Consider the following 22347-nt stretch of genomic DNA (forward strand, 5'->3'; position numbering starts at 1 on the left):
AATATAGCCTCGTTAGACTCGTACATATACGACTGAGCCGTTAGCTTACAGACTGTCTAAAGTGGGCCGCGCAATTAGATAACTACCTGCCTCGCTGTCCTGCCTCATAAACTGATGAGCTGCCCTTATGAGAGATTTTAACATGACATTTTTGTTTTTTTACAGTATGTAGTAATGCTGCTTTTAAGCACAAGTGAGGCGATAGTTTTATACGAAGAGGAATTCGTTAAACTCAAGTTCAAGTGTTTTTTGTGACATAAAGAGATACCGAGGTCGTGAAATGGGTGTTTATTAGCTCGCTGGAATGTGGCGGCTAAAGAAAACGGCTGTTCCCTCTGTTGTATTTTTCTCCACAGAAACTGAAATCGAGGTAAGAAGCGTTTATGAGTGAAATAAATTAGCCGTCGTTAGACGTCGTACATATATCAGACTGAGCCGTTAGCTTACAGACTGTCTAACGTGGACCACGCAATAAGATAACTGTCTGCCTCACTGTCCTGCCTCATAAACTGGTAAACCGAGCGGTTTGTTGTAGACGCTGTCGATTTCCATTCACTCTGGGTTGCTCTGCTTCGGCGCCGGCGGGTTCAGTCTCTCTCTCTGTCTCTCTTCCTTTAGGTTCTCTCTCTTCTTCAAGCTGCTGTAACTCGTTTGTGTTTTCTGGTTCATATTGATTTGGCTCTGTGACATTGTGGAAACACACCTCCTCGACTCCGCCGTCTTCCAAAAATAGGTCAGAAAGGTGTAAAAATACGCTGTAAACAGAAGCTGCTGTAGCTACAGGCTAATAACTACAGAAGCACGTTAGCTTTAGCGCATTGATCTCAGTTGAGATACGGTTTTGAGAGGAAACACTGAACTAATCCTGGAGTAAAACTTTATACTAAAAACACGTTTAAGGCCAAAACTTTATAACAAAACCATCACAAAACAACATCTCAGGTATCAAACCATGCATTCATACCCACTCTGTGTAATAACTTACCGGGACGTAGCTTTTAGACCCATTAAATGCTTCAGACGTCTGGTTCCGAGTACTATAATGGTGAACAATTCTGACTCCGTAAGTTTCTCTAGAAAGGCGCTTTTCACACCAAACCACTCTCAATGATTTTGTTCACATCTAAACCATTGAATGAGTAATTAATTTCCCCATAATCTCCCCTTTAAGTACTCTACCCAGCAACGTGCACACTGCAAAAATAGGGTCTTGTCAAGTAAAATGATCTTAAATATAGTAGATAAATCTAATATTTCTTCTGTTGAGATTGTTGTAAACTTAATTTAAAATGATTTACCTTATTTCTAGACATTTTTCTTGTTTTAAGTGATTTTATTAAGTAAAATTATCTCACCTTGTTGGCATATAATTCTGCTTGTTGAAAGAAATGAGCTCAAAACCAGCTAAATTATCTGCCCGTACAGTTACTTAATAAAATCACTTAAAACAAGTAAAAATGTCAAAGTATGACAAAGTAACCATCTCAAAATGGGAAAATTAGATATATCGACTGGATTTAAGATCATTTTACTTGACAAGATATTATTTCTTGCAGTGCATGTAATCCAGCACTTTACTCCTAAACCTCATCCACAGTTTAAACCAGAGAGTTAAAAGAGTTGTGCTTTAAACTGAATGTACATTCATGTATATGTGTATCTATATGTTAGCAAACGTTAAGGTTCATTTTTACTTATGAAGCACTTTATATACATAAAAATATGGCATCATTAAATAAATACCAGGCTGTATGAATCCTGATCTGCTTGTTTAAAAGCTTAAGAAAGAAATGTTCTCGTCTCCAAGAACTAAAGCAGATATCAATATTCTTTTATTTCTCTTGTCCTGAATCCCCCTCAGGAGAAAAGAGATCACTGTGAGAGGTTCTGGTGCTGAGTGAGAAAAGCAGTGTTCTCCTTCTACACTGACAGAGTTCTGTGATCCAGATCTGCGCACAGTGTCCATTTTATCAGCTCCACTTACTATATAGGTGCACTTTGTAGTTCTACAGTTACAGACTGTAGTCCATCTGTTTCTCTGATACTTTGTTAGCCTGTTCTTCAGTGGTCAGGACCCCCATGGACCCCCACAGAGCAGGTATTATTCGGGTGGTGGGTCATTCTCAGCACTGCAGTAACACTGACGTGGTGGTGGTGTGTTAGTGTGTGTGGTGCTGGTACGAGTGGATCAGACACAGCAGTGCTGCTGGAGTTTTTAAACACTGTGTCCACTCACTGTCCTCTCTATTAGACACTCCTACCGTGTCAGTCCACCTTGTAGATGTAAAGTCAGAGACGATAGCTCATCTGCTGCTGCACAGTTTGTGTTGGTCATCCTCTAGTCCTTCATCAGTGGTCACAGGACGCTGCCCACAGGACGCTGTTGGCTGGATATTTTTGGTTGGTGGACTATTCTCAGTCCAGCAGTGACACTGAGGTGTTTAAAAACTCCAGCAGCACTGCTGTGTCTGATCCACTCGCACCAGTGCAACACACACTGACACACCACCACCACGTCAGTGTTACTGCAGTGCTGAGAATGATCCACCACCCAAATAGTACCTGCTCTGTGAGGGTCCATGGGGGTCCTGACCACTGAAGAACAGGGTAAAAGGGGGCTAACAAAGTATCAGAGAAACAGATGGACTACAGTCTGTAACTGTAGAACTACAAAGTGCACCTATATAGTAAGTGGAGCTGATAAAATGGACAATGAGCGTAGAAACAAGGAGGTGGTCAGAATGTTATGTCTGATCAGTGTATTATTTACTCAGACTGGGCTGAGACGAGTCAGACACTAAAGAGTTAATCTATCGGTGTGACATTATTTCAATCAGAGTGAGAAAATGTGAGGGTAGACTAATCATCCACAAAGCCCACATTGTTTTCTGAGCACCACTTGGACAACCTGCAGTTTAGTGACCATAACCGGCTGTAACCGGCACCATGTCTAACTGTGATGTGGCCGGAGCGTATTACGGCATCGGACATGGTCTGGGCTAATTTACACACCTCTTTAATGTTATCTTTAGTTATGTCTGACTGACGCAGACGAACGTTATTAGTATGTTGTGGAAAAATAACCAGCTCTACTCAAAAACTTAAAAATCAAAACACCAGGATTGGCAGGAAAGGCACAGTTTCTTTTATGAAGATTAAGGTTTTTAACCAACAAGCGTTAATCTGATTTTGCCCAAGCAGCAACTAAAAACCAGGCAAAAATCAACCCTTTTTATACTACTTGGAGATGCTACCCCATTGCCTCATCTCACCTGATCTGTCTTACTGTCACCTGTAACTCTGACAGTACTGAGTTCTATTATATCTGTAACAGTTTGGTACCTTTTACATACACCTTGTTTCTTCAGTCAGGCTCAGCCTTCTGTAACAAACACCCTTGTTTTGTGCTGTTTTAGTGATTGCTCTCTCCGTAGCAGTGGAGAAAACATACATTCTTACTCCTCTCCCTGAGCGACTGAACCATCTCCACGTGGCAGAGCGAACCATGCTGGGGACTGTATGCAAGGACTACATGGAGGACAGGACTTACTTCAAATTTCACTTCAAGATCACTTAAAACAGGTAAAAGTGTCTACAAATAAGCTAAATAATCTTATAATAAGTGCACACCCATCTCAAAAAAGAAATCATAAATACATTGACTAGACTTTACAAGATACTATTTTTTGCGGTGTACAGAAGGAAACGTGTACTTTACTTTTAATGTCAATGGAACCAGATGTTTTTCACAGTAATTTTGGGCCGTTTCATTTTAAATTTGCACTCAACGTAAAGGCCAGCAGGCATTTCCAGATCATGTCAAAAACTGAAAAACGGCAAAACTGGAGAAAGGAGTTTTTGTTCTGACAGCTGCGATAAGCTGTTTTTTTCGAAGAGATTATTAAAATTATTTAACTTATTTTTAGACATTTTTACCTGTTTTAAGTGATTTTATTAAGTAAATTTATCTTACTATACTGATAAAATACTGATAAAATGAAAATGATAATAAAAACATTCTTTACTTTTAATGTAATTCAGTGGAACCAGACTTTTGGGCCGTTTCATCATGAAGTTTAAAGACAATGTAAAGAATGACAGGCATTTTCAAATTATGTCAAAAACCGAAAAACAAGTCATTTTTTTTTTTAATGTACATTTTTTTAATTTTTTAATTTTTCTTTTTACTTGTTTTAAGTAACCTTGTTTATGTAAATTTAAACAAAATTATTTAGAACAAGTAAAAAATGTTCGGAAATAAGTTAAATAATCTACAAAATAAACTTACAACAGTCTTAAGAGGAGAAATATTGGACATATTGACTAGATTTAAGATCATTTCTCTTGATAAGATGCTCTGTTTTGCAATGTGGTCTGTGCTGGTTTGTCTAGCAGGGATGTCGACTCAGCGAGAGTCTATAATCTATTATGAATTATCGTTACACCGGTTCGCTGTACGTGTTCCATCTGTTCAGCAAAAAAAATGTTTAAGTCAGTTTTATTGGAACGGGGTTGTGCGTGTAGCGTCGTCTACACAGGAAATCCACAATTACACACACACACACACACACACACACACACACACACACACACACACACACACACACACACACTGCTGCTGTACAGACGTTTAGTGTTAAACTTTAACCTTTGGTTTCATTTCAGCCTGTTTTTCTCCTCTGACTGTATTCATGTGTGACTAATAGTCTGAGTGTAGTTTAATCCACATTCTTACACAGTCTTACAGAAGGTGGTTCTTCAAGGGTTCTTTAGTAAAGCAAATGCTTTTATATAGAACCATGAACACCAAAGAATCCCATTGTTAAAATGTCAACCTGTTTGGTGCCATGTGGAACCATTTTTAAAAAGGTTCTGTATAGAACCATGTACAACACATTCTCCATCAAGCTGAAGAACCACTTTCACCATGCACAGAACCATGCAAAGGGTTCTTTGAATAGTCATGGATCTATATAAAGCCATTTGCCTTATTAAGTAACCCTTGAAGGACCACCTTTATTAAGTGTGTACAAAAGATGGTTTATGTTGAGTGCATGCCTAAATGGTTCTCTCCATTGGTTCTCCAAGGGTTCTTTAGTAAAGCAAATTTATATAGAACCAAGAACACTCAAAGAACCCTTTGCACCATTAAAGTGTTCTCTGCATGGTAAAAAGTTTCTTCAGATTGGTGGAGATTGTGCTGTAGAAGGTTCTATATAGCACCAAAAAGAGTTCTTCTACTGCTACAATGTCAAGCTTGTAACAATAGAAGAACCCTTATTGGTGCCATATGGAACCAAAATTATCTCACTTTGTTGTATATATAGAACTGTATACAACACATTCTCCATCAAACTATAGAACCATTTCACCATGCAAAGAATCCCTTTACTCATGCAAAGGGTTCTTTGGGTGTTCATGGTTCTATAAAAAAACAATGAAGAACCCTTGAAGAACCACATTTTATAAGTGTGTACGAAAGGTTCTTCAAAGGTTCTTTAGTAAAGACTTTAGTAAAGACGCAAAGAACCATTTAAATGCTTGAATGGTTTTCTCTATGGGTTCTTCAAAGGTTCTTTAGTAAAGGCAGTGGTTCTATATAGAACCATCAATGCTCATAGAACACTTTGCATGCTTAAATGGTTCTCTGCATGGTGAAATGGTTCTTCAGGTTGATGGAGAATGTGCTGTATAGTTCTATATAGGTTCTTGTGTTGTTACATGCTTGACATCGTAAAAATAGCAGACTACATAGAACCCTTTTCAAAAAGGTTCTATGTAGAACCATATACAACACATTCTTCATCAATCTGAAGAATCATTTCACCATGCAGAGAACCCTTTAATTATGCAAAGGGTTCTTTGAGTGTTCAGGGTTCTGTATGGAACCATTATCTTTACTAAAGAACCCATCTTTTTCATTACAGTATAGTACAGATTCTATGAGAGAGGCTGGGGGACGCTGAAGACCTGAAATATCTCGTACAATTGACTGTAAACACTGTTTTTCTGATCTGTGACTGTTTTGGTGTTTAAAGCAGGTTCTTTACTGAGAGGAACAGAATAAAGTGCTAAATAAGTTCTCTGGTGTTCTGAGTGATCAGTTCAGACTATTGTAAAGACACTTCTCTGTTTTTAAACTGATGTCAAGGCCTGTTTTAGAAGCGGGGCTGTACCTGAGAACCGGAAATCTGACACACACACACACTCAAACCACGATCTCTCTTACACACACACCACACACACACACACACACACGCGCACACACATACACACAGCGCTCAGTCGCTGAAGTTCAAAAGACAGAAACGGAAAATTTTACAGCTACAAAACTCTTTCTTCAGGATGATCTTGCCGATTTTTCTCGCTCTTCTTTGGACCTGTCCTGGATCTGCGTCTAAATTCAACACAAGTGAGCTTTATTTACCATTTTCTCCTCCGTTTTCTCTCTAATTCATGTTTTTAACTGTTTTCTTGTTCTACTTTACTGTTTTATATCGTTGCTACTGCTTATTTGTGCCACGTTTGAGATTTTCACTCTTTTTACACAATTGGAAATGAGATTTGAATATAATTCGAATGTCAAATCTACTGTTTTAACAGTCAGCGCAGTTTACAGGAAATGGTTACTCAGCTCTAATAATCTGCTGAAATGAGCTGAAGGAGTTTTCATACAGTTCAATTTACAAAAGTCTTCTACATGTTATTGACGTGTTGTTGTTTTGCTTTATAATTAACTCTATTGAAATTCAGCCTGGAGCTGCACTAAACTGAATACAGGAGTTAGAGTCACACAGTATTAATATTAGTTAGCATTAAATAACTGGTATTAGTTAGTATTAGTATCATATAGTGTTCCTTAATATTAGTTAAGAGTACTTAGTGTCATATGGCTAGTAGTGTTACATAGCATTAATTAGTATATGATATAGTGTTATTTAATATATGTATACTATTATCAGACAGTATGATCTTAATATTAGTGTTACACAGTAAATAGTATCAGATGGTATTAGATAATGTTAGTATCAGGTAGTATTAGTACCAGAAGGTATTACATAATGTTAATATTATGTAGTATTAGTAAAAGATCATATTATATAATGTGAGTATTAGGTAGTATTAGCATCAGAAGGTATTATATAATGTTAGTATTGGTAGTATTAGTAAAAGATAATATTATAAAATGTGAGTATTAGGTAGTATTAGTATCAGAAGGTATTATATAATGTTAGTATTGGTAGTATTAGTAAAAGATCATATTATATAATGTGAGTATTAGGTAGTATTAGCATCAGAAGGTATTATATAATGTTAGTATTGGTAGTATTAGTAAAAGATAATATTATATAATGTGAGTATTAGGTAGTATTAGCATCAGAAGGTATTATGTAATGTTAGTATTAGGTAGTATTGGTATCAGATGGTGTTATATAATGTTAATAGTAGGTAGTATTAGTACCAGATGACATTATATAACGTTAGTAGTAGGCAAGTAGGCAGTTGTAGTTTCAGAAGATATTATATAATGTTAATATTAGATAGTATTGGTATCAGATAATATATAATGTTAGTAGTAGATAGTGTTAGCTTCACATGGCATTATATAATATTAGTAGTAGACAGTATTAGTATCACATGGCATTATATACAGCAGCTTAAACTCCGTCTCTCCCGTTTCCCTCAGATATAAAGTGTGTGGTGATTAATCTGGAGTATGTAAACTGCACGTGGGACGAAGACGGGCTTCCTCAGGAGAATTACACTTTCAGAAGCAGGTCGGTTTAATTCTGTAGATCTAATCTGTCCATTGCAGCTCTGCTCAGATTCAGACACGGCTGTGTTCTCTCTCAGATATGAAGTGGGTAATGAGGCTGAATGCCCGACATACCTAAAGGTCAATGATCTCAACGTGGGCTGCAGAGTTTCATACAGCGAAGAGAAGCTGAACAGATTTGATGTCCTGCACGCTCAGCTGTACAGCGCTAACGGCAGTGTAGTGGCTGAACATCGCCGTAACCTCATTGACATGGGTAAGAACAGAGACTTAACAGCTCACAGTAGTTACACTACAGCCAATATATACATCAATCAATGAATAAATTAATAATATATACCCAAATTTCCCCATTTTCCCAAATGTAGTCAATTAGCCAAATCTCTATTAGACTTTTTGGGAACACTTACTATGAATCCTGTATTCAGTATATATTTTATAAATGCTTAGTAAGGCATTGAAGGGCATACATTTGACCTTATAATACCTGGCATAAGCTTATAGATTTACTATTAATTTAATGCATAACACTTTAGAAAACAAGAAAATATGTCTTCATAACGTCAGATTACAATAAGAACGCATTACAATATCTGTCCAGGTAATGAAATGTAAGTGCATATAACTCTTGTAATGTGTCTGGATGTTATGCAGAAATCAAACCAGAACCTTATTATTATGTAGTGCATTATAAGAATAGAATAGAATAAACTTTAATGTCCGTTTCTGGAAATTTGTCTTTGGCTTCATCAGGTTGCACAAAAAATGCCATATAACCCATTATAATGCATTTATAAAACATTCTGAATGCAGGTTTCACAGGAAGTGTTACCAACTTTTCTTCACGATAATTCAGATTCCCCACAAGGGGGCACTATTAGCACACATAAACGTGCATCACTGAAAGGGAGGAAACCCACACCAGCAGGAGCTCACAAACACGTATGCTTTCATCTATGTTATAAATCTCTGTTATGAGTTTCAAAACAGGAAGAGGAATAGTTTATTACTGAAAGATAAGGCTGAATGCTATTTTTAATTTAATCAATAATTTCTAAAAAAGTGATCTGGTTAAAGATAGCAAGGGCAGTAGTGAAAGCTTCCAAATCCAAAAATGCCTTTGGGCTGAGCTGAGTCTGTACCTGATAGCTCACAGAGCTAAACCACAAGTCTAAATTTGATGTTCTGGCAAACTACCTCTGTAGAGTTTCTTCCTTCTTCACTTTAGCAACAGAAATAGTACGGCAACCACAGACGTAAGACATTTTTAACACATTTTTATTATCCTCTCTGCTGCCATTTATTGGACTGTGAACCTATACCAGTTAAAGAGCTCATGATGGGGTTTAAAGTTCTGTTTATTCTCTCTGTTCTCTAATCAGTGAAGCTGGATCCTCCGTATGACCTCAAGGTGGAGATAAAGGACCCTGAGCTTTGGCTTTACTGGAAAAGCAGCAGTAAAACCAAACTGACCTGTAAACGTAGTCAAGTTCGGTACAAGATCAACCACAAAGACTGGCAGGTAAATTGAGCTTATTATTCAAAGCCACACTGTATTGTTCAGTATGTCTAGGACAGTTCCTGTTTCCACCAGAGGGGGCGACAAAGCCTTAATCACAACAACGAAACATTCAGCTAAAATTAATACAGTAAAATAATGTAAGAAATTCTGAAATATCGATGAATAGCAAAAGCGAACGATATGTTTAGAAACTTCAACAATGTTTACATGCTAGAATCAATAATCAAGAAATGAGGAAAGTTTAATTTTCCAGGATATGCGCAATTAAAGAAAAGCAGGACTTGAGTTTTTTGATAACAGATCACGGAATGCTTGAAGTTACCTCTGATCCATTTCTTGTTTCTCCTCAGCTTCAGAGCGAAAGCCCTGAGAGGAACTCCTTCACTCTGCCGTTCCCGAGCGCTCAGAGCCGGTACGAGTTCCAGGTGAGGGTGCGGATGTCTGATGTCTGCGGCAACTCTGAGATTTGGAGCGCCTGGAGCGAGTCGGTGTACTGGGGCTCCATGAAGGACGTCAACGACACAGGTACCTACATAGCAGTTCCTTAACCTTTGGACCTTTATCTAGAAGGTCATGAACTTTCTGGCAAAATGATCCCAAACAAACAGAAGGAACGTTCTGAGACTCCAAGCCTTTTCAGCACTCTACAATTTTTATTCCAGGTTTATCATTTAGCATAACTGGAACACCTGAACATTTGATCATTTGTCAGTATTCATACAGTACATACACATACTGTACTGTGCAAAACTCTAGACACCAAAGCACATCATTTAAAGTCAGTTATCTCCATATTCAGTGTGTTTTTCTTGTAAAAGCACCATGCAAAAGTTTGGGGCACTCCTGGTCAAGTGACGTTGCTAAGTGAAAGTAAGTTAAGGGGAGCTGTTATGCTTTCCTGGTTTTCCTCTTTCCTTCAGTGCGCTGTGGCTTTTTGTGCGTGTAAACGTTCTACAAAGTCCCAAAGCTCAGCGTTCCCTCCAGAGGGAGAAACTCTCTCCCACAGAACCCACTTTTCTCAGCTGCCTGAAACGCCTCGTGGGAATTCCAGCCCTTTTCCTTTGTTACAGGATGACGTCATCTCATAACACAGTCCTTACTGCCCGCCTACCGGCAAGCTCGGCTCCCTGACACAGCACACAGCGGCTATTGGAGGAAGAAGAGTGTGTTCAGTGCTGTAGCGTGTGGAGAGACGCTGACCAGACTTTCAGGATCCGCTCTGGATCAAACTGATCCGGCAGAACCGACGCTGCTGGAGAAACAGCCACAGCTGCTTAAGTTACAGCTGCTCAGGAGAGAAGGCTTTGTCTGCAGACTGCAGGACAGGGGCGGAACCTGGAGGGGCGGAACCGCCCTGGAGGCTGACTGACCAGAACAGAGTGGGAGAGCTGACCAATCAGAGCACACTGGGCTCATCAGTAGGGCTTAAAGACACAGGAGCTCTCAAAGAGCGTTTCAGACAGAGGGAGAATAGAGATGAACAGTATGAGAGGAATAGTGTAGGTGTAAATCTACTCTAGTAGAGCCCAACAATAAAATTATGAGCATGCTGATGAGCATAACAGGTCCTCTTTAACTCATTAACACATTTTAATTTGGGATTACTGTTTATTTACTGAATATAACATATTTTATGTTTTATGTTTTTTCAACATAAAACATTTTTTTCAACAATATGTTAAATTCAACAAATAAACAGTAACTGTAAATTACAACACCATTTCCAAAAAAGTTTGGAAGCTGTGCAGAATGTAAATAAAAATAGGATGCAATGATGCAAATCATGTAAACCATATTTTTAAAGGAAAATAGTACAAAGACAACATATCAAATGTTGAAACTGAGAAATTTTATTGTTTTTTGAAAAATATATGCCCATTTTGAATTGGATGCCAAAAACACATTCCAAAATAGTTTGGACAGGGTCTGTTTACCACTATGTTTCATCTGTAAGTGTTTGGGAACTGAGGAGACACTGCTGTTTTCTGATTCTTGTTTGATACAGGATTTCATAATGTGTCAGATGTTTTCAGTGGTGACCGGTCTGGACTGCAGGCAGGTCAGTTCAGCACCTGGACTCTTTTAATACAGAGCAATGCTGTTGTAATACATGCAGAATGTGGTTTTACATTGCCTTGCTGAAATAATCAAGACCTTCCCTGAAAAAGACGTCGTCTGGATGGCAGCATATGTTGCCAAAACATGTATATATTATTCAGCATTAATGGTGCCTTCACAGATGAGCACGTCACCCATGCCATGTGCACTAATGCCCCCTACACCATCATGAATACTGGCTTTTAAACTGAGTAACTCCTAACAGATTAACTTCCTAAACAGATTAACCCCCTAAACAGATTAACTCCTTACAATAACAGATTAATTCCTAACAGATTAATCCCTTAAATAGATTAAGTCCTTAAACCAACAGATTAGCCTCTTAAAATAACAGATTAACTACTTACAGATCAACGCCTAACAGATGAACCCTTTAAACTCACAGATTAACCCCTTAAAATAACAATTAACCACTGACAGATTAACCCCTTAAACTAACAGATTAACCCCTTAAATCAAGTCAAAGTTTACTTATAAATATTTTTTACAACAGGTGTTGCCACAAAGCAGCTTTACAGAAAAATCCACCGTGAGCGTTGCCTAAAAACTCCCCAAGAGCAAGAGGAAGAAACCTTGAGAATAAGGTTCAACAAAGATTAAAAAGTTTGACACAGATTAACCTGTAATAGATTAACCTCTAACAGATTAACTCCTTCAACTAACAAATTAACCTCTTAATCTGACAGATTAACCCCAACAGACTAACTTTAAATAACAGGTTAACCTCTAAAAATAACAATTTAAGCGCTAACAAACTAAGTGCTTTAACTAACAGATAAACCCCTGACAGACTAACGCCTTACAGATTAAACTTTAAAATAACAGATTAACTAATGAAAGATTAACCCCTTAAACTGACAGAATAACCACTAACAGAATCAGAATCTAACAGAAACTAACAGATTAACCACTAACAGATTAACTCCTTAAACTAGCAGATTATCCACTAACAGACTGACCCCTTAAACTAAGATTAACCACTGACAGATTAACCCCTTAAACTAACAGATTAACCACTGATAGATTAACCCCTGAAACTACGATTGACCCCTTAAACTAAGATTAACCACTGATGGATTAACCCCTGAAACTACGATTGACCCCTTAAACTAAGATTAACCACTGATGGATTAACCCCTGAAACTAACAGATTAACCACTAACAGATTAACCCCTTAAACTAACAGATTAACCACTAACAGATTAACCCCTTAAACTAACAGATTAACCGCTGACAGATAAACCCATTCAACTAACAGATTAACCCCTGACAATTTAACCCTTTACAGATCAACCCCTTAAACTAACAGATTAACTCCTAACAAATTAACTACTGACAGATTAACCCCATTAAATGACAGAATAACCAATAACACATTAACCCCTTAAACTAACAGATTAACCACTAACAGATTAACCTCTTAAAATAACAGATTAACCACTGAAAGATTAACCCCTTAAATTAACAGATTAACTCTTAACAGATTAACCACTGACAGATTAACCCCTTAAAATAACAAATTAACCACTGAAAGATTAACCCCTTAAATTAACAGATTAACTCTTAACAGATTAACCACTGACAGATTAACCCCTTAAATTAACAGATTAACCACTGACAGATTAACCCTTTATGATAACATATTAACCACTAATAGATTGACCCCTTAAACTAAGATTAACCACTAGCAGATTAACCCTTTACAGATTAACCCCTTAAAATAACAGATTAACCACTGAAAGATTAAACCCTTAAATTAACAGATTAACTCTTAACAGATTAACCACTGACAGATTAACTCTTTATGATAACAGATTAACCTCCTAAAATAACAGATTAATACCAAACATCTTGAAACCCTACCAGATTAACCCCTTTATACCAACAGATTAATCCATTAAACTGGTGGTTCTCAGTCCTGGTTCTGCGGTTCCACTGTCCTGCATGTTGTGTTCTTCTGCTCCATCCCCAGTTTAGCAGAGAAGTGACTGTTGTAAATGAATAGTTTAAATAATTGTATTAATATTTGTGAGACGCTTGCTGAAGGTTTTGTGTTGAGTAAGCAGTAAAGATGACAGACAGCGTTTTTGTTTGGGTTGTGTGTTCCAGAGACGCGCTCCGGTTCTTCGGCCGCTCTGATGGTTCTGTACACGGCCGGAGCTGCTGTGGTCCTCATCATACTGTCCTGTCTGCTTGTCCACAGCGAGAGGTGTGTGGGTTTATTAATCAGCTGATCGGCTTTAACCAATCACAGCACTGTAAACACTACTGAGAGCAAAAAACGCCTTTACAGGAATAAAACTTTATTAATTCAGATTTTATGTTTTCAGAATAGTCGACTGTCAGGTTAGATGTCATGAATAAAGATCAAAAACAAGCTTACAAAACTATAAAACACGCTCGTTATCCATCAGCATCCATCAGTGTGTGTGTGTGTGTGTGTGTATTTAAAAAAAGGTTCTTCAAGGGTTTTTAGGAAAGAAAATGGTTCTATATAGGACCATAAACACTGATGGAGAATGTGCTGTAGATGGTTCTGTCAAGCACCAAAAAGGGTTCCTCTAGTTTTACAAGCCAAAGTACCATTTTTCCATTTTTCCACACACACACACACACACATACACACACACACACACACACACACACACACACACACACACACACATACACACACACACACACACACACACACATACACACACACACACACACATACACACACACACACACACACACATACACACATACACACACACACACACATACACACACACACACACACACACACACACACACACACACATACACACACACACACACACACACACACACACACATATATATATATATATATATATATATACACATATTGCTGTTGTCGGAACAAAACCTCGTATCTCCAAAATAGTAACTTTACAGGAGAAGGACAAAACCTACTCTACTTTTAATGTAAGTCAATGGAACCAGAATTTTTTCCAAGTCATTTTGGGGTCGTTTCTTTTGGACCATTCATCGTGACATTTATACACAATGTAAAGCAATAGGTATTTTCACATTATGTCAAAAACTGAAAAACGACAAAAAATGGAGATACAAGGTTTTCTTCCGGCAACTTCTACACGTGTGTTAGTGTGTGCTGTGCTGGTATGAGTGGATCAGACACAGCAGTGCTGCTGGATTTGAGCTTATATATTAGGTCTGGGCATAGGTCTAGGTCTAGCTTCTGATTATATTGTGTGTATCGTCAGTACTTGTAGACACTGACAACTGCATGTTTCATTATATAGAGAGAAAATTAGTGGATTTAGTGACAAGTACTGAATAAAAATCAGTTTTTGATAGACTTTTAAAGTGTAGCACTGCTGACTTTTTTCTCTGTTCCAGCTGATCAGATGTCTGAAAAAATATTGTGTATTATACAAATTTCCTTATGTACCGCAATATTATATTTTTGCCATATCACCTAGCTCTACTATAAATATATATTTATTTTTTGTTTTTCCTTTAGTTAATACGTCATATTCTCTTAAATATCTGAGTCACACACTTGTCTGTGTTCACTCAGTAAGTCAGACTCCTGTCTGTTAACAGTCACAGTGAGTAGAGTGTCAATGTGTGCTCTGTTGTTCTCAGGCTGAGGGTCATCCTCGTCCCCGTGGTCCCCAACGCCGGCAAAAACTTTGCAGAACTTCTTGACAACTATGACGGAAATGTGGAGGTAACTCACTTCCTGTTTATGTCAGCCAGCTTATCTTACACTGGGAAAGTTTCCCTTCGTGTTAAGCTCTGCTGCAAGGCTCAGGCAGATTAAGATTATGATTAAGATTAAGACTTTCACACATGTTGAGAATCCTTATCTCAGCTCAGCTCATTTGTTTTTTCTGTGTCTCTTTAGTTTCTGAACTTTCTTCTGTTTTCTTTGCTTTGAACCTTGTGATTAATACGTGGGCACCTTTTTATCATTTAAAAACAAGCTTGTTTAATCACTTATTTATTTTTTTGTTATCCTTTATATTTTTCATCCTGCTATTAGGCGTGAGAGTTTGTTTCTCTGCATACTCTGCAGAGACCTACTGCCATTTATACTGACTGGACACTGCATTACGTCCACCTCCTTGTTTCTACATTCTGTCCATTTTATCAGCTCCACTGACCATATAGTTCCACTGTGTAGTTCTACAGTTACAGACTGTAGTCCATCTGTTTCTCTGCATACTTTGTTACCTTGATCTTCAATGGTCAGGACCCCCACAGTAATTGCAGAACTGTAAAGTGCACTTATATGGTAAATATTAAACACCAAAACCTGAGCGTCTATGTAACAATACTTTTTTGGCCAGAATATTGCAATATAATCTTTCCTCCCAAGTTCAGAAACTAAAGCTCCTGTAGCAGATGTGGCAGCGTCGCTCATAGTGATTTTAATAGAAAACTCTGCTGCACTCTGAGAATAGATACAGGGCTCATTACTGTGCAATTATTTAGTTCACAGCCCATCATTTGTGTTCTACTGGCTGCACAAGGCATGTAGTGCATGGACCCCAATGATTGCCACTTGTGATGTTTCGCTCCCAGTGCACAGAAACCAACAGGTTCTACATCAATTCCATGAAATGATGACTTTTCACTCACTGAAAGCTTCTGGGGAAAGAAAAAGAAAATGAACATGAAAATGAAACCAACTACACTGCGCATGGCACACGGCTCTATTCACATTTTGGCAACTATATATATATATATATATATATATATATATACATATATATGCCAAAATTTATATATTGCTGTCGGAATAAAACCTTGTATCTCCAAAATGGAGAAGGAAAAAACATGCTTTACTTTTAATGTAAGTCAGTGGAACCAGACATTTACCCAAGTCATTTTGGGCTGTTTCTTTTGGTCCATTCATCATGAAATTTACACACAATGTAAAGAACAACAGGCTTTTTCAAATTATGAACGACAAAAAAAAAAAATCACAAACGACAAAAATGGTAATATGAGATTTTGTTCTGACCACAGCAACTATATATATATTAGGTCATCATAACCTTTCTCAAATATTTTAGACCGGGGCGTATTTGAGCTTTTCTTGATATCTACTTTTTGTTTAACCTTGTTAACTATATAGCTTCTTTTTTCAGTTTACTGTTATTATTATTGTTGCCACCCAACCCCCCTAGTGGCAGGCCCTGGCAGTGTACATAGTTCTGTAATGTCTGCTGTTAACACAGATAAAATAAATACAAACTATGGTCACAAAAAAAGAAATTCCATGTTGTTCATATTCTAAGTGAGAACTTATTCTACTGTTTAATATATAGAAACTATACAAGATAAAATATGGCATGTTTTATATTTATATTTTTTCCCAGGAGGGTAAACTCAGCAAATAAACAGAAATTGTGTATTAAAATGTGCAGAAGTGTGTACACTTTGAAAATCAACAACAACATGTCATTTGACCAGGGGTGTTAAAACTTTCGCATTCGACTGTGTACTGTGGATTTTGTTCTTTCTTAGATCTGCAGATTCTGACCTTCTGAACTCCTTCAGTAAAACACAGAAAACGTGGAGAGACTCTTTCAGTTATTCTGCTTCTACACTGTGGAGCTCAGTTCAGCTTTTATTAGACAGTCGAGCTCAGAGCTCACTTTTAATAAACATCTGAAAACGCAGCTCTTTAACTCAGAGCTTCAGTAAAACTCTACGACTCTTTAACTCAGAGCTTCATTAAACTCTACGGCTCTTTAACTCAGAGCTTCATTAAACTCTACGACTCTTTAACTCAGAGCTTCATTAAACTCTACGACTCTTTAACTCAGAGCTTCATTAAACTCTACGACTCTTTAACTCAGAGCTTCATTAAACTCTACGACTCTTTAACTCAGAGCTTCATTAAACTCTACGACTCTTTAACTCGGAGCTTCAGTAAAACTCTACGACTCTTTAACTCAGAGCTTCAGTAAAACTCTACGACTCTTTAACTCAGAGCTTCAGTAAAACTCTACGACTCTTTAACTCAGAGCTTCATTAAACTCTACGACTCTTTAACTCAGAGCTTCATTAAACTCTACGACTCTTTAACTCAGAGCTTCAGTAAAACTCTACGACTCTTTAACTCAGAGCTTCAGTAAAACTCTACGACTCTTTAACTCAGAGCTTCAGTAAAACTCTACGACTCTTTAACTCAGAGCTTCATTAAACTCTACGACTCTTTAACTCAAAGCTTCAGTAAAACTCTACGACTCTTTAACTCAGAGCTTCATTAAACTCTACGACTCTTTAACTCAGAGCTTCAGTAAAACTCTACGACTCTTTAACTCAGAGCTTCATTAAACTCTACGACTCTTTAACTCAGAGCTTCAGTAAAACTCTACGACTCTTTAACTCAGAGCTTCATTAAACTCTACGACTCCTTAACTCAGAGCTTCATTAAACTCTACGACTCTTTAACTCAGAGCTTCAGTAAACTCTACGACTCTTTAACTCAGAGCTTCATTAAACTCTACGACTCTTTAACTCAGAGCTTCATTAAACTCTACGACTCTTTAACTCAGAGCTTCAGTAAAACTCTACGACTCTTTAACTCAGAGCTTCATTAAACTCTACGACTCTTTAACTCAGAGCTTCAGTAAAACTCTACGACTCTTTAACTCAGAGCTTCATTAAACTCTACGACTCTTTAACTCAGAGCTTCAGTAAAACTCTACGGCTCTTTAACTCAGAGCTTCATTAAACTCTACGACTCTTTAACTCAGAGCTTCAGTAAAACTCTACGACTCTTTAACTCAGAGCTTCATTAAAACTCTACGACTCTTTAACTCAGAGCTTCAGTAAAACTCTACGACTCTTTAACTCAGAGCTTCAGTAAAACTCTACGGCTCTTTAACTCAGAGCTTCAGTAAACTCTACGACTCTTTAACTCAGAGCTTCATTAAACTCTACGACTCTTTAACTCAGAGCTTCAGTAAAACTCTACGACTCTTTAACTCAGAGCTTCATTAAACTCTACGACTCTTTAACTCAGAGCTTCATTAAACTCTACGACTCTTTAACTCAGAGCTTCATTAAACTCTACGACTCTTTAACTCAGAGCTTCATTAAACTCTACGACTCTTTAACTCAGAGCTTCAGTAAAACTCTACGACTCTTTAACTCAGAGCTTCATTAAACTCTACGACTCTTTAACTCAGAGCTTCAGTAAACTCTACGGCTCTTTAACTCAGAGCTTCATTAAACTCTACGACTCTTTAACTCAGAGCTTCATTAAACTCTACGACTCTTTAACTCAGAGCTTCATTAAACTCTACGACTCTTTAACTCAGAGCTTCATTAAAACTCTACGACTCTTTAACTCAGAGCTTCATTAAACTCTACGACTCTTTAACTCAGAGCTTCATTAAACTCTACGGCTCTTTAACTCAGAGCTTCATTAAACTCTACGACTCTTTAACTCAGAGCTTCATTAAACTCTACGACTCTTTAACTCAGAGCTTCATTAAACTCTACGGCTCTTTAACTCTGAGCTTCAGTAAAACTCTACGACTCTTTAACTCAGAGCTTCATTAAACTCTACGGCTCTTTAACTCTGAGCTTCAGTAAAACTCTACGACTCTTTAACTCAGAGCTTCAGTAAAACTCTACGACTCTTTAACTCAGAGCTTCAGTAAAACTCTACGGCTCTTTAACTCAGAGCTTCATTAAAACTCTACGGCTCTTTAACTCAGAGCTTCAGTAAAACTCTACGGCTCATCTGATCTGTTATTGACTTATATGATTTTATATCAATACTCATAGTTTCTTCTGTTACTGTTAAACATTATCAGCTAACTGTAAAACACTGAAAAGTGCTCTATAAATAAAGATATTATTAGTATTAGTATTATTATTATTATATTTCCCTCATCTCTTTTTCACTCTCTTCTCCTGCAGAACTGGCTGAGCATCTCCAAAGAGCTGCAGGACGGATTTAAGCCCAACTTCACCGAGCGCACCTGTCCAGTTCGGGAGTACAGGCTGGTTTCTCAGAGCAGCTCTGACAGCGACAACTCTCTGTCCAGCCTGACCGACGTTTCCACCGATTACCAGCCCATGCACAGCTACTCCTCCGCCTCCACCCTGCCGGCCCCAGCCGAGACCACCCAGGCCACGCCCGCCGCCCCCAGCGTGCTGTAACCCTGCAGCCCGCGTCGCAACAGCTGATCACTGCAAATAAATCACTCACTTAATACGCAAAACATGAGGAATCAAATATAGCAGAGGCCGAAAGATGACAGGAGACTGGACGGATGGCCTTTTCTCAGCGCAGGTGGAGCCGCTGACATCAGAGCGAATCGCTTCACTGCTCGTGATGAGGGTGAGCGATACGGCAAGGATTTAACATGGTGATACTTTTGGCGATGCACATATCATGATAGCTCTTTTTTCTGTTTTTTTCTGAAGTTGGACAAAATGGTGAAAAAACATGAATTAAAGAAAGAAACCATTTAAGAAGGAAAAAAGAAATAGAATAATAAAAAAATAAAAGAACAAAAAAATATATAAATACATCAGTTTATTGATATAATGGGCAGCTATTCAATCAGCTACGTTATTTTGCAGTTTATACAGTTATCTTATAAAGTACAGGATCTTTATAATTGGTCTAAATCTGTCTTTATGATCTATACGTTTATTTACTGTATTTAATTAACATGATGCTTTTTATATCATGACATTTCTTTTTTGTGATGTGTGAAGTTGAAAAAAATGCTGGAAAAACATTTAAGAATGAAAAAGAGGAACATCTATCTATGTAGCTATCTATATATACATACGTGTGTGTGTGTGTGTGTGTGTGTCATAATGGGCAGCTATCCAATGTTACTTTGCTATTTGTACAGTTACTCTATGCTGGTTGTTGTTTACCGTTTACAGGCTCTTCATGATTGTTCTAAATCTGTCTTTATGATGCAAGCATTTTTTATCATAATGCTTTTTTCATAATGCACATAATCATAATATTTCTTTTTTTCTGATGCTGGCCAAAATATTTAGAATGAAAAATGGAAAAAGGGAACAGTATATATCCAGTTTGCACAGTCACTCTATGCTGGTTGTTGTTTACAGTTAACCATTACATACTCAGAAAAGAGTATTGTGATGAATTTATCTCAATAACAGTATCATACTGTCATATCGTCCAGCTCTAGTTTGTGCAATAAGAAGACATTAGAGAATATTTTAGTCTGAGGGAGTTTCATCCACTGATTACTGTCCAGAGTACAATCAGAGTGAGAGTTTACATTCACTGAAAACCCCATTACTGATTTTCTGTTGAACTCTTTATATGAATTTTGCGTATGGATGAAAAAGCCAGGAACTCAAAAACTGAGTATCGCTAAAGAATAAATGTTTTTCTGCTGGACGAGCTGGACAGTGATGGATTTCTCAAATAAGTGTCGACAGCAAGAATGAAAGTTGCTTGTTTAGTACTGTTTGCCCTGGTGGTCTTCACAGGGGTTTCGTTGGGCAACAGCAAATTCAGCCCTCATTAAACTACCACTGCCCGCTCCGCTCTGTCCAGCATCTCTGAACGGTCAGGGCTGCAGCCGAGTCCAGCTGACTGAGGCCTACAAATAACAGCAGTTAATGGAAAGGTTACATTTTATTTGAACGGCCCCTTATAGATGATCTACACGTACTTAATGTTTGTGTAAGTTTAGGGTTGAAGTTAAAGGGGGACTCCACCTTTTTTCCAAAATTCCTCCATAACTCAGTGTGTGAGATGTAAACAGAGTGGTTCAGATTGGTTTGGTGTGAAATGGTTCAGATGTCTTTACAGTGGTGGTGATAGGAACCAGGGGTCGCCATGACTACAACACAAATATAGACATTTTATTTACTATCCAGAACCACCAGTGAACCTACACGAGTCTTCTGAGTTTATATGGAATGTTGATGATGGAAAATAGTGGAAAATCTGAAATAATAAGTTTTCTTCGGGGACTATTTTGCCTCACAGCGCCCTGCATGTATCCCTCCACCATGAATGGAGTTTAAAAATTGTGTTTTTGGCCAAAACCTTTCAGGAAAACTACAGTAAAACAGCGTCTCAGCACATTCGTTACCATTTCATGTAAGAACTTTCTGTGATGTAGCTCTTACATGCGCTAAACGCCTCAGACGTCTGGTTCCTATCACCACCATTCTGAGAAATTCTGGCTCTGTAGGTTTCTTTAGAACGATGCACTTCACATCAGAAGTCGGAATGACTTAATTTACATCGTAATGACTGAGTCATGTAAACATTTTGATAAATCTCCTCTAAGGTTGGGGTTAGGTTTAAGGTTCAATTTAATAGAAGATTTCATACTCGACTTCAAAGTCAGCTGCACTTCATAAATATTTAGTTACTTAAAGACACGCTGAGCATCTACAGACCATCTACCGTCAAAATAAACAAAACAGATGCAACAAGCAGCGCTAATTATTATGCAGATTTACACGTTCAGTGTTTTCGTAAATATGTCCGTTTGCACACAAATAAAACAGTGTTTGTCCGTGAAATGCAGACACGTGTTCTCGTGACGTGCTGCTGTTTGTATGACGCTGCTTTAAACGCCTGTTTCACATTATTGGTGGTAAAAATTTCAGGTTTAATATGTTTTTTCATTCTGATGATTCTGTATATATAGACAAGGGCTCTATATAGAACCATGAACACTCAAAGAACTATTTGCATGCTTAAATGGTTCTCTGCATGGTGAAATAATTCTTCATATTCATGAAGAATATGTTGGTTCTATAAAGCACCAATAAATGTCAAGCTTGTAACAATAGCAGAACCCTTTTTGGTGCTATATAGAACCACATACAACACAGTCTCACATTATTTTTTCTAGTGCTTCTAATAGTTATTTTCTAAAGCTGAGTCACAGTTCTGCAA

At 37.7% G+C, this 22347-nt stretch overlaps 1 protein-coding gene across 2 annotated transcripts; it reads left to right on the top strand.

Annotated features, from left to right (window-relative positions):
• Positions 1 to 6231: 6231 nt before the first annotated feature.
• Positions 6232 to 21246, top strand: il2rga (interleukin 2 receptor, gamma a). 2 transcript variants are annotated; one of them, XM_036594283.1, is made up of 9 exons: positions 6232 to 6412; positions 7688 to 7778; positions 7855 to 8033; positions 9160 to 9299; positions 9650 to 9824; positions 11305 to 11358; positions 13527 to 13626; positions 15051 to 15135; positions 19353 to 21246. In XM_036594283.1, exons 1-9 carry the CDS (start codon positions 6346 to 6348, stop codon positions 19593 to 19595), a joined length of 1134 nt encoding a protein of 377 aa, XP_036450176.1. In that variant the 5' UTR covers positions 6232 to 6345; the 3' UTR covers positions 19596 to 21246. The 2 variants fall into 2 exon arrangements, with proteins under 2 accessions (XP_036450176.1, XP_036450177.1); XM_036594284.1 differs by lacking the exon at positions 11305 to 11358 and having other exon boundaries at positions 6233 to 6412.
• The last annotated feature ends 1101 nt before the right edge of the window (positions 21247 to 22347 follow it).

This window comes from Colossoma macropomum, unplaced genomic scaffold, assembly GCF_904425465.1.
Source record: "Colossoma macropomum unplaced genomic scaffold, Colossoma_macropomum, whole genome shotgun sequence".
In the NCBI taxonomy this organism is placed as follows: domain Eukaryota; kingdom Metazoa; phylum Chordata; class Actinopteri; order Characiformes; family Serrasalmidae; genus Colossoma; species Colossoma macropomum.

What these genes read in the sequence shown, in the direction of transcription:
- il2rga (XM_036594283.1), top strand. Translation starts at nt 6,346, where the DNA reads ATGATCTTGCCGATTTTTCTCGCTCTTCTTTGGACCTGTCCTGGATCT. An exon ending in TGCGTCTAAATTCAACACAA is followed by an intron (nt 6,413 to 7,687) that starts GTGAGCTTTATT and finishes CGTTTCCCTCAG; the next exon opens with ATATAAAGTGTGTGGTGATT. An exon ending in TCAACCACAAAGACTGGCAG is followed by an intron (nt 9,300 to 9,649) that starts GTAAATTGAGCT and finishes GTTTCTCCTCAG; the next exon opens with CTTCAGAGCGAAAGCCCTGA.